The 17,085-nt window shown below is 37.8% G+C and overlaps 1 protein-coding gene across 1 annotated transcript in view; it reads right to left on the bottom strand.

Moving 5' to 3' along the window:
* Vps50 (VPS50, EARP/GARPII complex subunit) overlaps positions 1 to 17,085 on the bottom strand; it is a 107,595-nt gene that overhangs the window by 37,473 nt on the left and 53,037 nt on the right. Inside the window, exons 17-19 of the mRNA XM_005363676.2 lie at positions 12,458 to 12,548; positions 9,980 to 10,156; positions 598 to 716 (exon numbers count right to left, since the gene is read on the bottom strand). Coding sequence (XP_005363733.1) covers positions 598 to 716; positions 9,980 to 10,156; positions 12,458 to 12,548 — 387 coding nt within the window. The remainder of the gene's footprint in view (positions 1 to 597; positions 717 to 9,979; positions 10,157 to 12,457; positions 12,549 to 17,085) is intronic.

Raw genomic sequence — 17,085 nt, 5'->3', positions numbered from 1 at the left:
AGCTAAAAATGATGCAAATGTGGTATTCATATAGGAAATTCTAAATAAAACAAAATAATAATTAAAAAGAAATTAGAATATTGCTGCAAAAAATCAACGGCAATGATAAACACACCAAAAATCATAATAAAGTGTATTACTCTGAGGAATTAATGTACAAGAGAAAGAATATAGATGGGTGAAAGAAAGTGTTCTGTGGGACAGAAGAATTCATAATACCACTGACTGAATGAGCAAATTTCAGAGCAATTTCTATAATGTCAAATGTGTTGTATAAATCAAAATAAAAGCTACATTTAAGCCAGTAGGTCCAAGTAGAATCAACTGATATTTTCTGAACAGCAAATTTCCATTAAGTAAATTGATTTGTGGAACACCAAGTCGGGCTTTGCTTAACTCAAGTTTTTCATATAAATACTGTGTTCTTTTCCCCAAAATTTCACTGTTATGGGGGAAACCTACACATTCAAGCCTTTCAGAAGTCATTTTTTAAGGTACATTAATTACTGCCATATCAAGAACCACTTAAAATTTTAATTTTTGTTATCTCTTAACCATCAAAGGAACGCAAGCGCCACCCAGTCCCACGTCAGTCACCTCTTCACGGGCACATCGCCTGTCTGCTCATCCACATAATCCTGCTTCAGCTCTTCAGGAACATCGCTGTCACTGTCATACTCCTGATAGGCACTCTTCTCCTGCTCGTCAGACTCATACTGCAGAGCACACAGTGGGATATGCAGCAATGGAACACAGGGTCACTTCGCTGTAATCGCTCAGCACAAAAATACACGTGATTTTAAAGAAATGGCTAAAGGAAAATTCTTAATTTAGTTTTAATTTTACCATGAAGAATCAAATCTCCTTCCATTTTTCTATTTTACCTTACTTTAAATAGCTCAAAAAGAAAGGAAAATGAAAATATCATTAGTGTTATATATTTGTAAATGAAAAAAAAACAAACAAATATTAACAACCACAACTAATACCCCACTGGACAGCAAAGAAGAAAGAGTATATTTTAGACTTAAAAAGATCTTCTGGTGGTTTTGCAATATTTACTTTCAAGTTGTTACTTCTTTAAAAGGTTGAGGATCCAATTCTAGCCCTAGAACTACTACTTTAGTTTAATAAATACACTCAGCATACAGAGCACTCGTCTAACTGTGAGGATGTCCAGCTGCATAAACAGCTACACAGGTAACAGTGGCACCAAGAGGCCTCCTGAGAGGCTCACTCCTGAAGTAAGGGTTCCTCCCTGAGATCTTTCTTGCTGCTGTGGCACTATGGACAAATGCCAGCAGAGAGAGGAAGTTGCAAAGCAAGGTACCATCATCATCATCAGTACTCATCATCATCAGTGCCAGGCATACCCTGACTAAATATGTGCTGGTATTCTCTGCAGTTGTGACCATGTACTGTGCCAAGTTTTCTCAGAAATTATATCTCTTGAATCCTAAAGCCTCCAAATATATCTTTAGCCATATATATCGTTAATTCTTAATCCCTTATGCTGAGGAGACAAACATGATGACAACATGGAAAGACATTTGTGCCCTAAATTCTACTTTTGGGCAATCTGTTCCTGGGGTAAAATGTCAGGCCTTATTCAGATATGAACCAGAGACCTAAGTATTTATACTGTATCTAGAAAGATTAGATTCTACACTAGTAATTATTTTTTTTAAAAAATTTATTACATTTCCCTGTATTCAGATACATGTTGATCCTATCAACATACAGGCAAGAATTCTACATATCACTGTGAGTTTGAGACCAGTCTGGTCTACATAGTGAGTTGCAGGTCAGTCAAAACCATGGAGAGAAACCCTGTTTCAAAGATTTGCCAAGGCCTGAACCAACAACCTCCGCCAGAGCAAGCCTGAGCCAATGACCAAGGCAGCGACATCCACAGGGAGTGACCACTGAGAGCCAAATCCAGAGACCTTGCGGGACCAGGCCCAAAACAGGGACCTCCGGGGGAGCAGGCCCAAGACAGGGACAACTGCGGAAACAGGCCTGGGCCAGCAAGCTCTTCCAAAGCATGCTTGAGCTAGCGACCTTCACCAGAGCAGGCCTAGGTAGCAACCTCCAAAGGAGCAGGTACAAGGGAGATGAGACCTGAGCCAGAGACCGACCCCTGCAAACTGGGTGCAAGACATCTTAGGTAGCAGGCCTAAACCAGAGACCTTGGCAGGACGGGCCCCAAGCCAGGGACATCTGTGTGAACAGGCCTGAGGCAACAACCCTCATCACAGCAGGCCTGAATCAGTGACCTCAGCCAGAGCAGGCCTAAAACAGTGACCTCCACACTAGAAGCAACCTCCATGGGAGCAGGGCTGAACAACCCTGGACGGCAGAGCGACACCCGGGAGCACTGAGTGAACCCTAGGAACACCAGAAGACCTTAGGGGTAACTGGAACCATGGCCCTGAATGGACCACAAGGAACAACCATCTGAGCCTTGGATCTACTGGCACCTGAGACACAGCCCCAATTACACAAATCAGAGGAGAAGATGGGTAGACAAGGTAAGAACACACTCAATACCACAAAGAGCAACATGGAACCAAAAAAACTAATAGGCCTACAATAGCAAGACGTGAACACCCAAATACAGATGAAGTAGAAGAAAATGACCTAAAAATAACTTTAGGAGAATGTTTGAGGCCCTTAAAGAGGAAATGAAAAATTCCCTCAAAGAAATGGAGAAAAAGACAAAAAAAAAAAAAATATGGAAGAAATCAAAAAAATCCCTTAAAGAAAACCAAGAAAAAAAAAACAATCAAACAGGTGAAAGAAACAATTCAAGACCTGAAAACCAAAATAGAGACAATAAATAAACACAAACCAATGGAATTCTGTGTAGGAGTAGGGACTAAAATAACCACACAAAAACTGTATTAAATCACTGCTTGGCCCATTATCTCTAGCTTCTTATTGCTCTTACATCCTAATTTAACTCATTTCTATTAATCTGTATATCACTATGAGGTTGTGGCTCATCAGCAAAGTTCCGGCATGTCTGACTCTGGCGGCAGCTCCATGGCTTCTCTCTGACTCCACCCTTCTTTCTCCCAGCATACAGCCTAGCTATGCCCACTTTGTTCTTTCTTCCCTGCCATAGGCTCAAATCAGTTCTTTATTAATTAACCAATAAAAGCAAAATATGGACAGAAGGATGTCCCACATCATTTATGGAAATGGAAATTATGGGGAAAATGATCAGGAGCCACAAATACAAGTGTAAGGAGCAGAATACAAAAGATGGAAGAGAGAATCTCAACCAATGAAGATACAATAGAGGAAATAGACTCACTAGTCCAAAAAAAAAAACCAAAAACAATAAAATCTAACAAAAGCTTAACACAAAATATCCAGAAAATATAGGACACCACGAAAAGACCAAACCTAAGAATAATAGGGATAGTAGAAAAAGAAGTCCAACTCTAAAGCACATAAAATATATTTAAAAAAAATCACAGAAGAAAACTTTCCCAACCTAAAGAAAGATATGTATATGAAGACATAAGAAGCTTATAGAACAGCAAAAAGACAGGATCAAAAAAAAGTACCCTTGACACATAATAATCAAAACAGTAAACATACAAAATAAAGAAAGAATATTAAGAGCTGCAAAGGAAAAGGCCAAGTAACATATAAAGGTTGGAGACAATGAAAGCCTGGTCAAGCGTTATGCAGACATTAAGAGACCTTGGATGTCAACCCAGACTACTATACCCAGCAAAATTTTCAATCACTATAGATGGACAAAACGAGATATTCCATGACAGAACCAGATTTAACCAATACCTAGCCACAAACCCAACCCTAAACGAAGTACTAGAAGGAAAACTCCAACCCATGAAGTTAGCTACATACACAATAGATGCTCTCACCGCAGCAAATCCCAAAGAAGTGAAAAACTTACACAATAACATTACTAAAACTAAAATAACAGGAACTAGCAATCACTGATAATTAACATCCCTTAATATAAATGGACTCACCTATAAAAAGACATAGGCTAAAAGATTCGATAAGAAAACATAATACATCCTCCTGCTGCATACAAGAAACACACTTCAACCTCTGGTGTGGGAGCTTCTTCTGTCTATGTGTTGCTTTTGTTGGTTAATGAATAAAGAACTCCTTTGAGCCTATGGCAGGGAAGAACAGAACTAGACAGGGAAAGCTAGGCTGTATGCTGGAAGAAAGAAGGGTGGAATTAGAGAGACACCATGTAGAACCACTGGAAACAGACGCTGGAACTTTAGCCAGTAAACCACTGCCACATAGCGATACACTGATTAATAGAGATGGGTTAAATTAATATATAAGAGTTAGCCAATAAGACGCAAGAGCTAATGGGCCAAGCAGTGATTTAATGATTACAGTTTCTGTGTGATTACTTCGGTCCTGAACTAGCCGGGCGGCCAGGAACTAACAAGCGGCTTTCTCTTTATACAAATTGGCGCCAATGTGGTTGGCTAAAATCCATGTAAAACCTGAAAAAGCTTGAAAAGAAATTCTAGACACAAAAATACAGAGTTTAACACAGCTTCTTGCTGTTTGCTGGTGGCATGTCACAGCTCCCTTAAGAGAGGTTTTCCTGATTCAGCCACGACCAATTAGAAATGCCAGCTTTCTGGGCCTTGCTGCCAGCGTGACTTCTGGCTCTTTCAGTAGATGGAACATTTTGATGGGGTTTGTGAGCAGACTGCTGCAGCTTGCTTAACAGCAACATGGACTGGCTGTGTGTCTGAGAATAGGGCTGGATACATGGTCCTCAGAGGCTCCACCATGCTGGACTGGGCAGACAAGCAGGCAGTATCATATATAGCATAGTAATGGCATTACTTAAGTTTTAAGAAGGGCTTACTTAGCATTTTAAAAAATGCTCCTGGACAGCAAAGAATTACAGATATGCAATAAAGACAAATCCAGATGAGTCATAGTGTTGGATAAATGTACGAAGGCCTGGAAGAAAGAAGAAAAAGAATATAGAGAGTCATAAAATAAAGTTAATGCTTTAAAGAAAAGGGTTAAGTCTTTAAAGAGACAGAGTACAGATACTCATAGATTAAAAGGAGAAAAGAAAAATATGTCAAGTAAAAATAGAAAATTCACAGAGTCTGGATTATGTAGATTATTGTGTTATCTTTTAATCTTTTGACTGTGAAGGAGCTAAGTACAGAGAGACATTTCATTGTGAGGGCTGCTAAACTAAACGAGCATGTATATTATAAAGCTATTATGACTTCCAAATTTAAGTCTAAGGATATGTTGCTTTGGAAAAGAGGTTCTTCTTTTGTTTCCACAGAGGATGAGAGCCTGTGGATTGCTTCCAGACTGGTGTGGTGTGATGGAAAAAGACACCTCCCTCAAAGGTTGCCATGAACAACCCCAAAAATTAATACGCCCAACAATCAGCAGGAAGCAGTATGGAGAAAACTATGCCCATATTCCCAAATATTGTCTATAAATATTTATTTACATTTAAAGGGGGATATGATATAGATGTGAATAATTTGCACTGGTATGGATCTTGTTTATTGATTCAAATTTAAGGTCAATGTTGTTATATGTATATGTATTTCTGATCTTCATTAAGGTATTGTGTTTGTGTAGCTCACTTAAAATGTAACATATAATTAAGAAATATAAGTTAACAAATACTCATCCATAATAGTCAAGCTTGTAGTCATTTTTGTTAGATTTTCTAGATGTATAGAGATATATTTCAGTTAGATAGGTATTCTTCAAATCTTTCAGAGATCTTCAGAATATGGTATTTAAAATGTTTTAATTTAATAACTGGGGACATTTCATGATTAGGAGACACATCTGCTCCTGGCAGCACAAGCTACTTCAAAAGGAAGAAAGGCATTGAAGATGCTCCTTATGGAGTTGGTTAGCCATCTGGGCAAGAAACTGCTCCTGCCTGGACTGCTGAACTGAACATGCAGGACCCACAGAGAAATGACTGCTGAACTTGCCTAAAGGTGAGACAATCCTTTGGGGTTCCTGCTTCATGAAAGAGTCTGCCAGACATTCTGCAGGACACAGAAGAAAATGACTGACAAACTGCCAATATGGGTAGAACTGTCTTTGAAATTTCATGCTTCATGGAAAAGTCTGCTGGATACTATGGGCCAGCAGGCTGAAGATAGATATTCCAATGGTACAAAAGAACTTTGGGTGACTGTCCAGTCAGTGAGATGTCTCTGTCAATTCTAGAGTTTTGGAAGTTGCTTACAATGCACCTCCTTTTTATTTACTTAATATTATATCCTTCTGGAGTCTTTGATGGAGTTGAAGGATAGAAAGTAGATCTAAATATTGTAACTGTACTCCTTGCTTAGTAACTTTTATTACATGTAATTTTACTATGTTAAAGTTAAAGCTTTCCTTTTTTTAAACAGAAAAGGTAAAATGGTGTGGGAGGCCCTTCTGTCTCTGTGTTGCTTTTATTGGTTAATGGATAAAGAACTCCTTTGAGCCTATGGCAGGGAAGAATAGAACTAGGCAGGGAAACCTAGGTTGTATGCTGGGAGAAAGAAGAGCAGAGTCAGAAATAAGCTATGGAGCCTCCAGAGATGGACACTGGTAACTTTAGCTGGTAAGCCACAGCCACGTAGCTATACACAGATTAATAAAAATGGGTTAAATTAATATGTAAGAGTTAGCCAATAAGAAGCTAGAGCTTATGGCTCAAGCAGTGATTTAATTAATACAGTTTATGTGTGATTATTTCGGGTCTAAGCTAGTCGGGTAGCCAGGAACCAACAAGCAGTTGTCTCCTTCTACAAAGCTTAAAGACAGACATCACCTAAGAGTAAAGGGTTGGGAACCAATAAATATTCCAGTCAAATGAACCTAAGAATCAAGTTAGTGTAGCTATCCTAATATCTAACAAAATAGACTTCAAATTTAAAAAAAAATCAATCAAAAGAGACAAAAGAGAACATTTCATATTAGTCACAGGAAAAATCCATAAAGAGAAAATCTCAATACTGAACATCTATGCCCCAAATACAAAGGCACCCTCATATGTAAAAGAAACACTTCTAAAGCTTAAATCACATATTAAACCCCACACAGTAATAGTGAGAGACTTCAACAGCCCACTCTCATCAATGGACAGATCTGTCAGAAATTAACAGAGAAATAAAGAAACTAACAGATGTTATGAACCAAATGAACTTAATAGATATCCCTAAAACATTACATACAGATTTCAATGCAATGACCATGAAAATCCCAGCAAAATTCTTTACAGACCTCAAAAGAACAATACTCAACTTCATATTGAAAAGCAAAAAACTCAGGATAGCCAGAACAATCCTGTACAATAAAGTAACTTTTGAAGGCATCACAACCCTGACTTCAAACTCTACTACTGAGCTACAGTACTGAAAACAGCCTGGTACTGGCATAAAAACAGACAGCAAGACAATTGAATTGAAGAGCTGGATATCAGTCCACATATCTACAAACACCTGATTTTTGACAAAGAAAAAATATAAAGTGCAAAAAAGAAAGCATATTCAACAAATGGTGCTGGCATAACTGGATGTCAATATGTAGAAGAATGGAAACAGGTTCATATCTATCACCACGCACAAAACTCAAATCCAAATGAATCAAAGACCTCAACATAAAACCAACAACATTGAACCTCATAGAAGAGAAAGTGGGAAGTACACTTGAACACATTGGCACAGGAGACCACTTTCTAAATAAAACCCCAGTAGCAGAGACCCTGAGAGAAACAATAAATGGAACCTCCTGAAACTGAGAAGCTTCTGTAAAGCAAAGGACACGGTCAACAAGACAAAGCAGCAGCTTTCAGAATGGGAAAAGATCTTCACCAACCCCACATCAGACAGAGAGCTGATCTCCAAAATATACAAAGAACTGAAGAAATTGTTTCTCAAAAGAAAAAATAATCCAATAAAAAAAAGGGGGTTATAGACCTAAACAGAGAACTGTCAACAGAGGAATCTAAAATGGCTGAAATACACTTAAGGAAATGCTCAACATCCTTATACATCAGGGAAATGCAAATCAAAACAACTCTGAGATTCCATCTTACACCTGTAAGAATGGCCAAGAGCAAAAACACTGATGACAACTTATGTTGGAGAGGATGCGGGTTTAAGGGAACACTCCTGCATTGCTGGTGGGAGTGCAAACTGGTACAGTCCCTTTTGGATATCAGTGTAAAGATTTCTCAGAAAATTAGGAAACACTCTTCCTCAAGACCCAGCAATACCACTTCGGGGTATATACCCAAAGGATGCTCAATTGTACCACAAGGACATGCGCTCAACTATGTTCATAGCAGCATTGTTTGTCATAGCCAGAACCTGGAAACAAAAATGCCCCTCAACTGAAGAATGGATAAGGACAATGTGGTACCCTTACACAATGGAGTACTATACAGCCAAAAAAAGATATCTTGAGGTTTGCAGACAAATAGATGGATCTAGAAAACATTTTATTAAGTGAGGTAACTCAAACCCAGAAAGACAAATATTGTATGTACTCACTCATAACTAGCTTTTAGACATAAAGCAAAAAAAAAAAAACAACAACAACAAAAAAAACAGCTCACAAATCACAATCCCAGAGAACCTAGACAACAACGAAGACCCAAGAGAGACACACATGGATCTCATCTACATGGGAAGCAGAAAAAGACAAGATCTCCTGAGTAAACTGGGAGCATGAAGATCATGGGAGAGGGCAGAAGGAGGGGAGAGAAAGGGAGGAGAGAAGAGAAAAATATACAGCTCAATAAAATCAATTAAAAAAAAACAACCCAAAAATAGGTTTTAAAACTAAAATAGAAAAATAAAAGAGATAGATTTTCTCAAACCTAAACAATTCTCATTTGGTTAAATCAAGTCTAAAATTAAAAGTCATAGTGTGTTCCCCCCAAAATTACAGAGCACAAAGGGTCAAATGACACATTTCTGAAAATAGGCTACGTAAAACTGTGGGGCAGGGCACTGCTCTCTACAGCAGAAGGCACAATGTAAAGTAAACCAATGTAATGTCACTGTACTTAAGCCCCTCCTACCAACTAAGCAGTCCCTCCATTTCCTATTCTCTCAAGCTGCTCAAAGGCCTGTTAACAGAACATACCTCTAAGTTTGAAATCCTGTCAGGCAACTGGACAAAAGTTTTTGTGGTCATCTGAATATGAATAGCCCCATGTATTTGAATGCTTAGTCACCAGGGAGTGGCACTATGTGAGAGATACTAGGAGGTGTGGACTTGTTGGAGAAAGCCTCTCACTGGGGATGGGCTTTGGAGTTTCAAAAGTCCACGTCAGGCACAGTATCTGTCTCTTCCTGCTGCCTGTATAGAGCCGGATACAGAACTCTGAGGTCTGCCTGTGTGCCACCATGCTGCACACCATGACAACCGACTGTCATCCGGCCCCAGTGCCTGTGTGCCACCATGCTGCACACCCTGACAACCGACTGTCATCCGGCCCCAGTGAAAAGTTCCCTTTATCAGTGTTGCTCTGATCATGGTGTATCTTCACAGCACTACAACAACGACTAAGACAGCCCTACTCTCAGATAAAAGACATGGAATTTGGGGATACCAACTTAGTTATTCAGAAGTGGAGTCATGACAAAAGTACAGGTGCACTAGTCCCTCAGCCATCTCTCTGTGTTAGTCACCAAAATATTTCAATGAGAACAAAAAAAAAAAAAAAAAAAAAAACACAACTAGGTAAATACGCTAAAAGGAATATGAAGCCAACAAGAATAAACTAGTATTTCAGGACACCATGGTGAATGAAGAACAGTATAGAGTCGTTCTGTAGAGACACAGTATATTGAAGAAACCTAAGTGGTAAACAAATGAGCACTCCAGCAAATTACCACTTCACTTCAGAATACTTTGAAAAAGTAAAACTTACTTCTGTTTCACAAAGCATTTTAAAAACATCACATACCCCATTAGAAGCCAATACATCTTCTGTTTCTTCATCTTTATGGTTAGCTTGAATTTCAAATGGATTCCCAGCACTACAGTACTGCTCAAACAAAGTCATGGGTTTTGAAGTAGTCACCAATGGCTGCTTGCTAGGTGAGACTGATGGGGAGCGAGACTGTTCCAGAAATTTAAATTCCTACACATTGAGAAAGGAGCAAATAGCTGTTAGAAAAAGTAATAAAAATCCAAGCATACAAATCCATCCCTTCAATGTAAATACAGAGTTGGAAGAGTGGGGAGAGAATGATCTTCAAGTTATTTGCCTTTACATCTTGCAAGTCATCTGAGATCACAATCTCAGAAACACGTAACCATTCTAAAAAAAGCTTAGTCAACAACTTGGCCTGGTCAAGCAACTCTGGCCTTCCTTGAAGAAAAGCAGAGATACATTTTCAAATGATAGGAAATTTGAATGACACAACAGAAGTTCTGGTAGGATACCTAAAATAAAATATCCTTCAAAAGATCAACTGCTAAGACACAGCTGATTCATGCTTGCTGCCTTAAGACATCCTTACAGACACAGGAAACGTATCAAGTACAAATGTACCTTTATTATGTTGGTATCTGTAACTATCATTTCATTTCCTTTAGCGACCAAGAAGCAAAGAACACTACATTTGGGCCAGCTGTGTCTTCTGCTCCTAGACTGCAATATTCAAGACATTATGAAATGTCACCTGCCTTCTCTTTGCTTCAATTTCCTCATCTTTAAAAGGGGAGGAACAATCTAGACTGGGAAAATAAAAAATTATAGAGCTAAAAAGATGCAATACCTGACCCAACTTCCACATCAAAAAGATGAACATACTGAGAGATTCTGGAAAGACTGGGTGCCAAGTTCAAGGTTACAGCTAACTGGAGAAAAGGTTCAAATAATCTCTAAAGTTCATCTGAATCACAAAACTCTTGACTTGACAACTTACCATAGAAATAAACATTTTTCTATACCTAACAATATTGACAACAAATGTAAGTCTTTGTCATACAGTCTAAGTCTGAAAAGGTTCAAGGGCAGTATGAAAAAGTATCTTACATTTCTATAAAGTGAACTGACTTGTCCACTCTACCATTCCACCATATCTCGGCCGCAGGTGGTTTTCTTTATAAATTTCAACTACATGGTAAATCAGATCTGACACAATGCCTGAAAATCATGACACTGATTTTATAACTCTAAACAAGTGTTTAATTAACATGATTTTTTTTTACAAATCTAAAGGAAAATATTTGAATACTTAAGTTGTAAATAGTTTTCAAGGCAACCATTTTTTAAAAAGTAAAGCTTACTTAGTCAGATATAAAATCTTTCTATTAAAAGTGCACTTATAATCATACCAAGTACACATGAAAATACGTGTGATCAATCTATTAACAGTGTTATTTCATTAATGCTAATTAAAATTTATGTTACTTTTCTTGTCCTTGAGCATGTACTGATTATCACTGTTAATTATTTTTAGTATTACCATATTAGGAAAGGACTGGATACGAAACTACATAACATAAAAACTACCTTCCTATTAAATTAAACATAGGGAGACAGCTCAGCAGTAAAGAGCACTAGCTGATCTTCTGGAGGACCTAGGTGCAATTCTGAGCCCACACATGGCAGCTCATCACTGTCTGTAGTTCCAGATCCAGGGAAGCCCATGCTCCCATTTGGCTGCCACTAGCACTGTACGCTGGTGGTATACCAACATACATGAAGGCAAAACACCCAAACATACAAAATAAAATTTAAAAATAATAATAATCAAGTATATTATATACTTAATATTATACACTTAAAAATAATTAAGTATATTCAGATTTTTTTTCTTATTCTAGAAAGCCATTCCACCTAAAGGAACTCACTAAACAAAATGTACTTTCAGGCCATGAACTACAACATAATCATTGATGCAGGAATATTTACTACACTGCATCTCAATCAAGCCAATTAAAGAGTTTTTCCCAAACTGTTTTTTCCAAAGAATCCAACTAACTAATAATAATTAGTATTTCTCATAAATACCTTTCATTTATCAAGCATTTTGACAATAGAAGCAAATCTGTAACTGAACTATAACTTAAGTGCCCATTCATGCCTTCAGGAAATTGCTAATACTTTACATATACAAATAAGCATTTTAAGTTAATGATACTAAAACCTGACCCATTTTCTGAAAAACTTCGATAAAACACTGGGTTCTTTTTTGAATTCAAAAGCAAATTCATTGTACCTGTTACTTTTTTAGTCAAGAGTTTTTTCGAGCATGTAAGATGAATATTATAAGGCAGACTTCTGGTTCATCTGCAGTAGATTCTTAATACAGAATCTGTTAGGAATCCCTTTCAAGGAAGGAGCTCTCACATACATGGTTTTGTTATTAAAAGAAAAAAATTCAAAACAGTTACTAGAAGACATATTTCTTTGTTCTTAAGAAAAACTTACATGAAGCTGCAAGATGCTGAAATTTGATTTAACAGGGCAAAGTTCCCATGTCTCATTCTCTAAGAACATTCTCAGTTCATCGAGTCGTATTCTTAAAGAAAAGAAAAAAAAACAGTCTAAACAAAAAAGGCAAGAGGAAACGAAATATGGGAAATATGGTATAACAACAGAATTATCATCATCATAATCCCCTTTTGAAGCATTCAGATTAGCACAATAAACTACAAAAGCTTGCTTCTGTTAGCTATACCATGATCCTTGAGAGAAACATAATAAATACATGTCAAATATTTACTAAGGTAAATATTTCTAAAAGTGGTGTATAAAAATTACAATTTTTAGCCAGGCAGTAGTGGCACATGCCTTTAATCCCAGCACTCAGGAGACAGAGGCAGTTGGATCTCTTGTGAGTTTGAGGCCAGCCTGGTTTGCAGAGAGAGTTCTAGGACAACTAGGGCTGTTACACAGAGAAACCCTGTCTCAAAATACCCCCCCCCAAAAAAAGAAAGAAAGGAAAGAAAGACAAATACAATTTTTTACTAAAGAACTAAATTAAAGCCTGTTGCCAACATACTTAAACTTATCTTAACTATTCATATACCAGTGCCAAAATACACAACTAGCAGGTTATACCAAACCACGACTATTTATGTATTGTCATTCTCAAAGGTTTGCAGCAGTGTCTACTTCCACAACGCACGTAAAACTGAGCAGGCCAGCACTCCCACCCCGGCAGTCTCCTCGCCATCTGCATTACAGGGGATGCTTTTCAAACTACTGCTCTTACTGGATGTTCTGAGTCATCGCTACGTTATATAGGAAGCTGCAGAAAAACAAGGCTTTACTTCTACATGAATAAAAACCTGGTGAGTCCTTCTTTTTCTTCAATATGCCACCAGCTATTGCTACCATGCTAAAAACAAAAACCAAGACCTTTTTTTAAATAAATTGAAATTCGCAGACAAAGGATGAGTAAAAACATATATCTAGAAAAACAGGAACACTTCTAAATATTGGGATAACTAGACAGGAACCACAGCTCATAAATATACTTAGCAAAGTTATAGGCTACAAAATTAACACTTAAAAATCTTGAGCCTTCACATATATACACATGACAAAAATATCAAGGAGAAATCAAGGAGAACATACTATCCTCGCCCTGAGCGCAAAAAAAAAGGGGGGGGGCAATAAATCTAACCAAAGAGGTGAAGAATACTTTATACAATGAAAAAATTAAGATGCTGAGATGCTGAAAAAGAGAACTGAAAAAGATTCCAAGAGATGGAAGATGTCCTGCTCCTAAATTGGATGACTAATATTGTGAAACTGGCCATCCTACCAAAAGCAATCTAGGATGCTACACAACCCCCATGAAAATTCCAACATAATTCTTCACAGAAATTTAAAAAATATTAAATTTCATATGGAAATACAAAACATCGAGGAACTTGTTCTGCTGGAGATATCAGCACCCTAACTTCAAGTTACAGGTATTCCCATAGTTGACAGGATAAAGAACAAACATGGACAGGTATCACGGTATTTACCCAGAATCACAACACTCATGGGGATGAAGAGGACTATCATTCAGGCCAGCCTGGGCTACAAAGAGACTATATCTCAATAAATATGTAAATTTTAAAAGCCAACTATCAAAAAGGCATTTGAGAACTGAAAAATAGAATACCTTCAGTTAAAGCCTGACTGAAAAGTAAAATGGCACAGCAGGGTTACCAGAAGAAAATACCTACAAGCTGAAGCACAAATTGCAAAGCACTGATTTTAAGTAAAATGACTGAACAGAAAAGATCTTAACATTAGGGAGAGCAAGGACTGATGATGATGATGGGTGACAGATAGATAGATGGACAGATAGATACAGACAGACAGATAGATGGATAACAGATCACACACATGCACACGCACACGCACATAGATATAGTGAACATGCAACAGAAAATGACTCCACTGATAAAATGTTTGCCACACTAGCATGAGGAACTGAGCTTGTATTCCCAGCACCCATATCAACAGCCAGGTAGAAACCTGTATTTCAGTGTCAGGGAAATGGAAATAGGAGGCAGCCTTCCAGAACTGGTAAGCTCTGAATCAGTGAAAGACCCTGTCTCAAAAATAGAGTGAAGAGTAGTACTTAGAGAAAGACCAGTCAATGTCAACCTCTGGACTGCAAACACATGCACAGAAACTCACACACACACACACACACGCACAAACACACAGAGAGGCGGGGAAGGGGGGAGAAATGAAAAGGGAGAACAAAAGATATCATGTTCATGTAATCGCACAAAGAAGAGAGGAAGAAAGAGCTGAAGCAGTGTTTGGACAGGTAACAGCTGGTGATTCCTAAAATGATTGTGTCTTTCAATAAAAACCACAGGGGAAAAACAGTGAGTCTAAATAGGAACTAAAACTGTAAAATTTTACAATTTAACATTGAAAAGACTAATAACCCAGTTAAAAATGGGCAAGAGCTTTAAACATACATCATCAGAGAAGATACATAGAAAACCAATAAGCACATAAAAAGCTGGCAGCATCTTCATTTATTAAGGAAATGCGAACTGAAACTACAAGATACCACTTACATCTACCAGGACAGTTACAATCAGAAAGACAGAAATGCTGTGGAATAACCCTTCTGTAGACTGTGAACATATACTACTCTCATTGGTTAATAATGAACTGACTGGCCAGTAGCCAGGCAGGAAGCATGGGCAGGATGGACAAACTGAGAATGCTGGGAGGAAGAAGGGCAGAGACAATAGAGTCACCATGAGACACAGAGGGAGCAAGACATGCTGGAGGACAGGTAGGGCCACGGTCACATGGTAATACATGTGTTAATAGAAATGGGTTTATTTAAGTGCTAAGAGCTAGTCAGTAATAAGCCTGAACTATCGGCCAAGTATTTGCAACTAATAAGTTTCAGTGTGTTTATTTGGGAACTGCCGGTGGAAGAGAAACTTCCCCCAACACAGAACTAAACACCAACAAGAGACTGGAGAAACTGGAAGCCCTCACTCAATACCAGTACAACTACAAAACATTGTTAAATGCTTTGGAATACAATTTTGACAGTTTTTCAAAATGTTAAACATAGTTACTACAGAACCAATCAATTCCACTCTAGTTTCCTACAGAAAATCACCACAAATGGAGTGACTTAAAGAAAGAGGAATTTATTCTCACTGAGATCTGGAGGCAGGAAATAAAGCATCTGCATTGGAATTGAAGGTTGAAATCAAGATGGAAGTGGGGCTGCCCTTTCCCAGAGACTTTGGTCTAGGGAAAATCTATGCACCTAGATTCCAGCTCCTCCCTGCTGCCTGGTGGCCATAGCACTCCCTGCCTGACCCTCTCCACTGCTTCATTCAGATACTTTCCTTGGTGTCTCAGCAAAATCTCTGCCATTGGTTTCCCCTTACTTGTGATGGCGAGTGTTCACCCAGATAATAAATTGTCTTTATTATCACTAATACACATTAAAAAAAAAAAAGGACTGGTGTTGGAGACTTATCCAATTGATTTAACTTCATATATGCTAAACATTTATTCTACTGGCTGTGGTCTCTGCTGCTCATCATAAAATTCTTAACATAATATTACTATACCCTAACATACTTTTCTTAATAAGTTAACAATTATAATTTTCAGAGAGCTGGTCTTGAAATTTGCTGAACATATCCTGAAGGGAAAAGAAGTTCTGTTTTTCAGCTTTACATAATCTTCTAAAAATATTTATTCCTTTAATTTTATGTATATTCGCATCATATGTGCACAATAACCTCAGAGGTCAGAAGGCTGTGAGCCAACAAATAGATGCTGTGAACCCAAACCCAGGTCTTCTTCAGAGCAGTACATACTTTTAACTGCTGAGCCACCTGTCCAGTCCCTTATCATAATCTTGAAATAAACCTTTCTTAGGCATGAGAGAAGTTTATTTCTTCTAAAAAGGTGTCGATTTTCCCGATACCACTCAAAGCACTATCAGAGCCCTTGGAAATGTTTTATAACTTTGACAGAGCAATGATGAAATCACATGAATCGGTTATTAAGTAAGATATTTTGATATCCACACATTACTAGATCACTCTAGGCTGTTACTGCCTCAGCTAGAATATTTGCACTATCCATAACATCTAGCAGAAGAATAATAGCTCTGGGTGAGTACAAACTGTTAGTTCATGAACATAAAGAAATTATGTCACACAAAAAGGAAGCAGGACATACAGGAGCAGGAGCAGTAAAAGCCAAGAGCCTTGGGGCAGCACGCAGAGTAACAGAAATGGGATAATTTAAGTTGTAAGAACTAGGTGGTAATAAGCCTGAGCAATTGGTCAAGTATTTATAATTAGTATTAAATCTGAGTGGTTATTTGGGAAGCAGCTGCCAGCACACAGAAAAATTCTGCCTATAATCAACACATTAAAAACAAAGAATTTAAGATTTACAATGAATAATGACAATACTTTCTAGTATATTCATGATGAAGTATCCCCAACTGTCCTACAGAGATATAATAAATTTATTTATTAAAAGTTAAAAATGGCTTTAAATCAGCTAATCTTATACAAGTAGGCCTTAGATAAATAGTCTCACCACCT

The sequence above is a fragment of the Microtus ochrogaster genome, linkage group LG10 (genome assembly GCF_000317375.1).
Source record: "Microtus ochrogaster isolate Prairie Vole_2 linkage group LG10, MicOch1.0, whole genome shotgun sequence".
Lineage (NCBI taxonomy): Eukaryota > Metazoa > Chordata > Mammalia > Rodentia > Cricetidae > Microtus > Microtus ochrogaster.
This window is presented reverse-complemented; position numbering and strand designations above follow the sequence as displayed.